We start from the raw sequence: 10,000 nt of genomic DNA on the forward strand, positions 1-10,000 counted from the left end.
CACTAAAACTTAATGCAGCTATCTGTATTTTGTTATAGATTCAGAAAGTTGTACGATTCTGTATAAAGTTTACACATAATGCTGCAGAAGATGTACGGATTTTAGCTTCAGCTGGTTTGCATAATAAATAGAGGAGGCTAACGACCAGTAACTGAAGTACGATTAGCTCAGTTATACAGCTCTTCACAATGGCTGCAGACATGAACAGTGCACATCATCTCTTTGTCTGGGAATAATACACTTAGCTACTATATGTAAATATATCTATGAATCTCTCTCTCACTCTCTCTCTCACACACTTTCTCTCTCTGAATATTTATAAACATATGTATATATGTATATATATATATATATATATATATATATATATATATATATATATATATATATATACATATACATACTTGTCATATTTTCCTCGTGTCATGTGGTCTCTTTACACACACACATATATATACATATACACATATATGTATACACATATATATATATACATATACATATCTGTGTGTATGTATTTATCTATCTATATCTATCTTTTATAGATAGAAAGATAGTTAGATGAATACATATGTGTATGTTTGTGTGTGAATGTGCGCATGTGTTAATGTGTTTTTATTTATGTACGTGTATATATTTCTTTTGTCCAGGAGGTCTCCCTCGTGAGGGAATTCATGGCCAATATGCAAATTTTAGAATTAGAGAATCTCAAAAACATCTGCCGAAAATTATCCGTAGAATTCTCCACCGTCTCTATTGTTGTCAATCATCGCGACATTTTATTGCTTTCTATTTGGCTTCCGATCTGAGGAATTTGTTTCGAAATACACACGTTGCCTATTTGTTCCAACATGGCATTTATTGGACACTCTGCGACTTATACGACAAACAGGAATGTTTCTTCGATATAGTCAATGGAGCAGAAATACATTGCTGCAATGAAGTATAAAGCAATACAATTTTTTAGATGTCGGTGTCTAGATCAGATTATTTAATAGTGTCAGATACATTGAGATATCACACACATATATCGAAAATAATATGGTAGAGAGTGTTCTTGTGTGTAAGGAGAGTGAATACAAAAGAACGTATGTTCTATGCGTAATACATGAATATCGATTGAAAAGCTGTAAGCTCTACACTATTTCTTCCTGGTGCTAATCTTTGGAAATCAAAGTCATTTATTTATATTGCGATTACTACCAGACTAATTCAGAGACAAGCGTTAATAATTTATTAATCCAGCTGATTCAGCATCTCTGAATGGATAAATGATGTGTATGTTATGTATACATATGTTTCCAGCTGTACGATTATTGATGATTACGGGGTGGCATCGCTAAACGGTGATGTGTATACGTACAAGGTTATTACCAGTTCAGATATGCTTGGGAAATATTCGAAGCCATGCGAAATTCATTCGCCGTGTTTTGTTATGGAGAACATTTCTCCATAACAAAACACGGCGAGTGAATTTCGTATGGAGAAAATTTTCTGCATTACAAAATACGGTGAATAGCTTTGCTACGGGTTCGAATATACCCCGAGCATATTTGAACTGGTATCAACCTTGTATTGACAATAATAGTTACAAATTTTGACATAAGAGTAGTAATTTTGAAGGTGTGGGCGAGGTGAGTTGATTGCATCAATCATGGCGTTCAACTGATACATTTGTCGGCCATGAAAGGCAAAGTCGGCCTCGGCAGGATCTTAAACCCAGAACGTAATGACAGACGAAATGCCGTTAAGCATTTTGCCCGGCGTGCTAACGATTTTGCCCGCTCACCGCCAAGATTATTGATAAGGATCAGCTGTCCTCATGATGACTAATCAATTAATTGGTCAGTCTGCTAATATCATAATTTCTGATTTGACCACTGTTTTACATCAGTTACCATATTGAATAATAGGTTTCTATAGTTGCTGTTGTTCATTGTTTTAGCCCTCAGTTAACCCTGACCGAGCACACTGGAGTTTTATCGTCTTATTCGTAATATCTGGTTAAACATTATCCAATGTGTCCCTTTCTGTTTCTAAAGCAGTAAAGTATAATTTGTGGGGAGATTAACATCGATATATCTTGTTTTCCCGACTCTTAGAGAAAACGCCTTGCATTTTTACTTCTGGCATCACAAACAAAAATGAAACATTAAATACGAAGAACCTACTGTTTCGATTCACTCCGATAGATTCAGCGATTCATAATTCTCAAATTTACTTTGATGGCATAAAAGATACTTGTCCATGTTAGACGCACACCAATGTCAGCTGCGTATATTCAGCATGAAAGTTTTTAGTGCCAAACTTTCCATATAGGCTCCGGAGTGATATTTGAAGATATTTCGTTTTTAGAAAAAACGTGTACCTTATATGCCATAAAAATATGTCATTGCCGTGGGCATCATCCACATAAAACACAATTTGCAATTTATTTACTGCCCGGTTTTTACTGCCTAACTTTTAGGTATTATGGATACATTTAGTCGTAGTTGCAAATGGCCATTTCATTAACATACTATGTTCGATATACTACATATAATCTGAGTTTTTATAATGATCTTCTACATAATGTTTGTAGCTTCGTTGTAGACTTTACTCCTCTCAAGTAACACATATTTACTGCCCAGTTCTTATGCGTTAATGGAACATTCAACCCGATTCAACTTGCTTCAAATGCTGTTTCTTTTCCTGGTTAAAACAGAGGAATCCTGAAACCGTTTCTTCAGTTTCTGGAACCATTATCTTATTATTGATACAACAATATGTTATTATCTTTAATTCGGTTAATTATATTTTAATAATCGATATCTATTTATTAATTATGCTTACTGCTGTTATTTCTTATAACTTTTCACAACCAGTACAATGGTCTACATTGTTTTTTGTTTTATGACATTTGAATTCTGAGTTCTAAAACAATAACAATAACATTGAAGTGAATAATATTCAATTCATAAGAATAATAATAATAACAATAAGAAGAAAAGTAGTGGCAGTAGTAGCAGCAGCAGCAGTAGTAGTAGTAGTAGTAGTAGTAGTAGTAGTAGTAGTAGGAGGAGGAGGAGGAGGAGGAGGAGGAGGAGGGGGGAGGGAGAGGAAGAAGAAGAAGGAGAAGAAGAAGAAGAAGAAGAAGAAGAAGAAGAAGAAGAAGAAGAAGAAGAAGAAGAAGAAGAAAAAGAAGAAGTAGAAGAAGAAGAAGAAGGAAGTGCAATTGTTTCCAGCATTATTAATAATTGGACAAAATTGTGATAAATACTTCGGATATGGTCCCTCAAAAAAATAATATTCTTCCACAGAATATCAATCATAATAATGGCTTGACTTGAGGCCATTACAAGGAATATAAATATATCGATTAGTTATTTAAATGGAAATATGATGATCAAAGGTATATAACTATTCTTAATGAAATATTTGCACATTGCTTTCTATTTTAAACACATATTCAGCATAAAAACACATACACATATATAAAACACATATATACACACATGTAGCCAGAATTTAACGATTTATAAGAACACAGAACATGCAAATCAGCTAAAATCAAAGACAATATGCAAAGTTCGAGTTCCTACAAAGATGTCCATGTTTCTTAAACAAATTTTTCACATCCGTTTTGTTAATGGCCATTTGATAGACGCCGCTTCTAAAAGGTTTATTACAACATTGACCTTTCAAGAATATTGAAGAGGAAAGAAATCCAATAACTGGGAGGCCTGACTTTTATATATATTTATATACAGGGGCAGGCATGGCAGTATGGTAAGACATTTGCTTCCCAACCATATGGCTCTGGGTTCAATCCCACTGTGTAGTACCTGGGGTAAGTGTATTTTATTGTAACCGCCTTGTGAGTGAATTTGATAGTCGGAAACTGAAACAAAGCCGACCGATTGGACAAGTACCAGGCTTTACGTATATGCAATTGGATATATATATTATATATGCATGTATATATACATATATACGTAGGCATGTACATTGATGTATATATATATATAAATGTTTTGTACTCTTTTTCTGTATAACTCCTTCGACTACTAGAGATAAGGTCGGTCAACTGTCGTGTTGAAGACGGCTAATGAGCGACAAACACGGATCAACGACTGTCCTCTTATCTCCAGACAATAAACCTTAATGGTTTATCAATTTTGGAGAATTCTTGACTCTTGGGACTATCTCCTCATCTCACGTGGTTCAGGTTTTAATTTCCTTCCGGTAAATATGGCAGAATCTCTAGAAGCAGAGATAATTCTAATAAATCAAGACTTGATGTTGTTTGATATTTGACATACCTGTATCTTCAAATACTTATATGTAACCGTTATTCCGCTATATTGCTTGTAGTAATAACAATATTATATACAAAGCAATATATTTCGGATTAAGAACATACATAACTGTGTGGGTGCGTGATTTCCTAAAAATTCTTTTCCATTTTCTCGGTTTGACATTTTAGATAGATATTTTTATATGTTATGGATATATTTTTAGTAGAAAAATTTAATGTCATTCTTCATATTCAACAGTTTTCTGTCAGTGAATAGAGTTCTGATATATTAAGAAGCGATTGAGAGATGTAAACCGAGAGTGTTGTTTCCGTTATAAGTCACTGTGCTACTGAATAATTCAAAATTATTAGAATTCTTAGAAGCGGTTTATGTATTATGCGTCATTTTCAAATATATGCCCTACCATACGAAAAGATTTATGGCGAATCGATGGTCTTGCGGAGAAGACTTCATGAAGTTATTTAGGGAGTGAGGCTTAAGAATTGCAGTTCATACCACTATTAATTTTCTCGGTATTACCTAAAATTAAGAATAAAATTATGTTTTAGACTTTCTAAGAAGATAATGGTTTATATTTGAGTTACAAGGTCAACTATTTTGAGAGTAGTGACAATTAGACGATACTTTTAATCCCGCAAATTGACTGGTTCATTATTTTGTTGACCCTAGTATGATAAAATATAAAGTTCATATCGTCAGGGTATGATCTCAGGACGTAAGAAGTTGGAAGGAATATTGGTTTCAAATTTTGGAACCAGGCCAGCACTTTCGGGGAGTATATCGACCCCCAGTGTTTAACTGGAACTTATTTTATCGACCCCCGAAAGGATAAAAGACAAACTCGACCTCGGTGGAATTTAAACTCAGAACGTCAAGACGAGCCAAATGCCGCTAAGCAATTTTTTCCTGCGCGGTAAGGATTCTGCTAGCTCACCGCCTCTAATATCAATAATCCACATTATCTACAAATGGGACAATTTTTATTAATTACTCTCATTATTATAATGATATTCTTGTAAATATTGCTGACTTGCGATGAAAGAAAAGTCACAACATATTCATTATGTGTCGATTAGATAAGACACAGAAATAATTTAAATGCTGGTTTAACGACACTCTTACATTCCATCTGCATTCGATGAATTGGTGGTATAACAATTCGTCACTGTTTGCTTTGTGAAAGAAACCGAGTTTCTTGCCCATTGAGAAAGTATGATGGTCATTACTGGAATTATTTTAATCATAAATCCTTTCGATCAGAGCTGACCTGGTGCTTTCAATAGTTTCTACTCAACCCTCTCTTACAGTTCTAAAACCGTTATGTGTCTCTAATAAATGATTTCCAATGATGAAATAATGGTGATTAAATATCAATATTTTCATAACACGAATCAAAATAGTTTACTGAATTTTATTTACTGAATTGATATCTTATCAGTGCTGACTTTGATCTTTCCTCGTTCTGAACGCCAATAAAACACGTACCATTAATATTCCTGGTTTGACAAGTTTAAGTATAAATATCTCGCTCAAAAAATAACTCTTTGTTCTTTTGCCAGTGTTAGAGATATGTGTTACAAATCGATAAGATTTAAGAGATGTTTGGCTATCTCTAGCAAGTAGTACAGCATCGTCATTGCCATCAGCATCATCATCATTATCCTCATCATCAGCAGCAGTAGCAGTAGCAGCAATATAGTTGTCCTCATTACAATCGTCATCATCATGTTGAGATGGAGCATTCATGCTGTTTCATGCTATTTCCAATACGTGTAAAATTACGCGTTACCTTCAAGAATTTACCGAAGGATATATAAATTGACTGACAATTAAATCCGGTTATTGAATTTGAGCTCGGATTTCAAACCTAGATGAAGGAGATTTCTGAGTTAATGCATTCAACTCTTAACCAATCCACATCTCTTAGAGTTTAAAAGACTACTTTTACTAATTTCTCCATCATGTCTTATTTAAGACAGTATAAATATTGTTTTCTACTCTAGTCACAAGGAGAATTTGGTGGGAAGAGGCCAGTCGATTAGATCGACCCCAGTACACAGCTGGCAGAATTTGAACTCAGAACGTAAAGACAGACGAAATACTGCTAAACATTTCACCTGGCGTGCTAACAAGGACAGACAAAGGGATTAAGTCGATTACATCGACCCCCGCGCGTAAGTGGTACTTAATTTATCGACCCCGAAAGGATGAAAGGCAAAGTTGACCTCGGTGGAATTTGAACGCAGAACGAAGTGGCAGACGAAATACCGCTAAGCATTTCGCTTGGTGTGCTAACGTTTCTGCCAGCTCGCCGCCTTAAGACGGCGATGTCATTTGATGACATTTGCTTGCTATTTCTAGCCGGTTGGTCGACTTCATAAATACTCTCTCGTTAAATCAAAAGTTGGCGTAAATCATGTGCAACTACCATACTAAATAATGGTAATGAAGTTTATATAATATCACGTGACTAGTACATGACCGGAAATTATTTCAGTGAAACAGCAAAGGGAAATTCAAAATTGTATTCAATGTACATAAACGTAATTAAATAATGTACATAAATGTAATTAATGTGCATAAAAGTAATTAAAGGTTATTGTTCTCATTTAGCGCTAGGTAAGACCGAACTAAGTAGATTTGTGATAAAAGGATTCCGACTATGAGTATCCTGTCCATCTTTCGTTAAGCATGAAATGTATCCTCCTTTATGAGTGACTGAGGTGTAATTTGAGAAAGACTTAGCTACCATTTCTTGGAAATCGAGCGGCCATATAGAAGTTTACTCACTAATGTATGTAGCATTGCAAATCAAGGAATTGGTTATCCGTGACAAGATTACGTATGCTTTTAGTCTTTTATTCGTTTCAGTCATTTGACTGCGGCCATGCTGGAGCACTGCCTTTAGTCGAACAAATCGATTTTAGTTGAACAAATCGACTTATTCTTTGTAGGCCTAGTACTTATTCTATCGGTTTCTTTTGCCGGACAGCTAAGTTACGGGGGACGTAAACACACCACCATCGGTTGTCAAGCGACGTTAGGGGGACAAGCACACATACACAAACATATACACACATACATATATATATATACGACGGGCTTCTTTCAGTTTCCGTGAACTAAATCCACTCACAAGGCTTTCGTCGGCCTGAGACATTTGTCCAAGGTGCCACGCAGTATGACTGAACCCGGAACCATGTGGTTGGTAAGCAAGCTTCTTACCACACAGCCGCTGCTAAGGATTTCTTACATAGGTATTAGACGTCGTTTTAGGAAAGAATGTCGTGGATACATTCAACCTATCTTTTTTTGTTTGTGTCAGTCATTAGACTACGAGCATGTGGAGCGCCACCTTGTGGAATTTTAGTCGAACTAATTGACCCCAGTACATATTTTTGTTTCGTTTAACGCATGGTATTAATCCTATCCTTCATTTACCGAACCGCTAAGTTGCGGGGACATAAATACATCAGCATCTGTTGTCAAGCAGTGAGGGGGGACAAATAATACACTCACACACACACACACACACGCACACACACACACACACACACACACACACACACACACACACACACACACACACACACAAATATATATACACGCTGGGATCCTTTCATTTTTCACTAACAAGCTTTTGGTCGGTAGGAGGCTATAGTAGCTTTTGGCCGGTAGGAGGCCACTTGCGCAAGGTGTCACGCAGTGGGACTGAACCAGGAACCATGAGGTTGGAAGCAAAACTTCTTACCACACAGCTAGCACGTTTAATACATGTTTTGAGCATAATGGATTTGAAATCAAAACGTGAAAGACTGACAAAATACAGTATGAAGAAAGACAATAAAGCATCCCCGAGATTGCACCAAACGATATAAAACTGAATGGATCGTAAGATGAGGTAATTTCAGATAAACTATGTTTGAATACAAAATGGTGGAAATTTGGTTGTAACTGTTTTGTTTATTGATCTGTTTGAGGAAGGTTGACGAGGGATTAATCGACAAGAACAGTATTAACATACATTTAATAAACTGTGTTTTTATGTCCTTATGCTCTAATTGCAGAAGTTTGAAATGTCACCGCACCAGAATACATAAAAACCTGTTTGGAGCTATGATCATTCAAGTGGTAATAAGACTGCTGCTCTACATTGACCAATTTGTATCGCAACAAGAAAGTCAATATCTGATGGTTGACGGCCGTTTGTCTGTGATCACGTCAATTGTAAGTTCCTAAAATAAGAATGATAATTATTTCTAACATTTGTGACAAACCATAACATTTGTGTTATAAGGGAGAAGACAGTCGAATCGTTTACTTGCTTCAGTCACTGGACTAAGGCAATACAGGATTCTATGTGTATGTGTGCGTGTGTGTGTGCGTGTCTATCTATCTATATACATATATATGTATATGTAGATACATACATTTCTTGAATGTTATTTAAATTTTGACACAGAAAAGAAGGTCAAGTCAACATAAAGTGAATCAACCCTCAACAGCACACAGCTGTAATATGATACCGCAAGGCATTTTGTTCGCATATGATACCGCAATGCATGTCTGTTAAGCCACTGCTGCCATTGTGATAAGAAGAATAATCCTTTCCACTATAGGCACAAGGCCTGAAATTTGGCGGGAGGGGGCCAGTCGATTAGATCGACCCTAGTATGCAACTGGTACTTAATTCATCGACCCCGAAAGGATGAAAAGCAAAGTCGACCTCGGCGGAATTTTATGAAAAGAATAACGTTGTGTATAGTCGTCTAAATGAATTAGTCCATTATTTGAAAATTTCCTTTCTCAGAGAAAACTAATTTGTTAACAGTGAAGGCGAAATTCAAACACAAGAGACTGAGAGATGTAATTGATTACCAAAGGACATTTTATTCATCTTTCTGATTCTGCGAATGAACATCTTAAAAAAGAAGCATTTTTCAGATTATACAATTCTTCATGCTTTACTATTTATGCACTTTTGTGACACCACACTTGTCCAAATACAAATAAGAGAATCACTCCATTGATGTGTTATATTAAACACGGCAGATGTAAAGCTTAGCATTATTTTAATCTAGTCCTTTTCATTCAGAGTTAGCGAATACCTTTTATCCAGAACAAACTTATATTCTCACTTCAGTAGAAGAATTCATTAGTCATCCAGCTTCTCTGCCCACTAGTCTTGGTGGGGCATCTAAGGAGTAGAGTCCCCAGGCCCTTCAGAAGTAATCGTCGTTAAACTCTCAGATTAGATTCCAAAGCCGAAATAACTGAGACGACAAAGGACATTAAGGTTATTATCCAATCATGTCGTTGTATGTCTACCTCTAGGTTTCCCACTGCAGCATTCGAGCTGATACCGAAGCTGTGCTTTCTCAAAGCAGTCAAGTAACGGCTTCATCTGGGAAAACAAGAATTCATTAATATCGTGATAGATACTTCATACAATATTCTTTTCTACTCTAGGCACAAGGTCTGAAATGTTTTGGTAGGGGCCCAGTCGATTAGATCAATCCCAGTACGCAACTGGTACTTAATTTGTCGACCCCGAAAGGATGAAAGGCAAAGTGGACCTCGAATTTGAACTCAGAACGTAAAGACAGACGATATACCGCTATGCATTTCGCCCGGCGGGCTAACGTTTCTGCCAGCTCGCCGCCTTATACTTCTTACAATATTAATCATCCTATTGTATTTTC

At 36.0% G+C, this 10,000-nt stretch overlaps 1 protein-coding gene across 3 annotated transcripts in view; it reads left to right on the forward strand.

The window, feature by feature from the left end:
* Window positions 1-10,000, forward strand: part of LOC106878352 (PDF receptor) — a 320,701-nt gene that overhangs the window by 204,998 nt on the left and 105,703 nt on the right. For all 3 annotated transcript variants that reach the window (XM_089356954.1, XM_089356953.1, XM_089356955.1), the window contains exon 7: window positions 8,366-8,525. In XM_089356954.1, coding sequence (XP_089213080.1) covers window positions 8,366-8,525 — 160 coding nt within the window. The remainder of the gene's footprint in view (window positions 1-8,365; window positions 8,526-10,000) is intronic.

Source organism: Octopus bimaculoides, chromosome 9, assembly GCF_046866305.1.
Source record: "Octopus bimaculoides isolate indiv1 chromosome 9, ASM4686630v1, whole genome shotgun sequence".
Classification (NCBI taxonomy): Eukaryota; Metazoa; Mollusca; class Cephalopoda; order Octopoda; family Octopodidae; genus Octopus; species Octopus bimaculoides.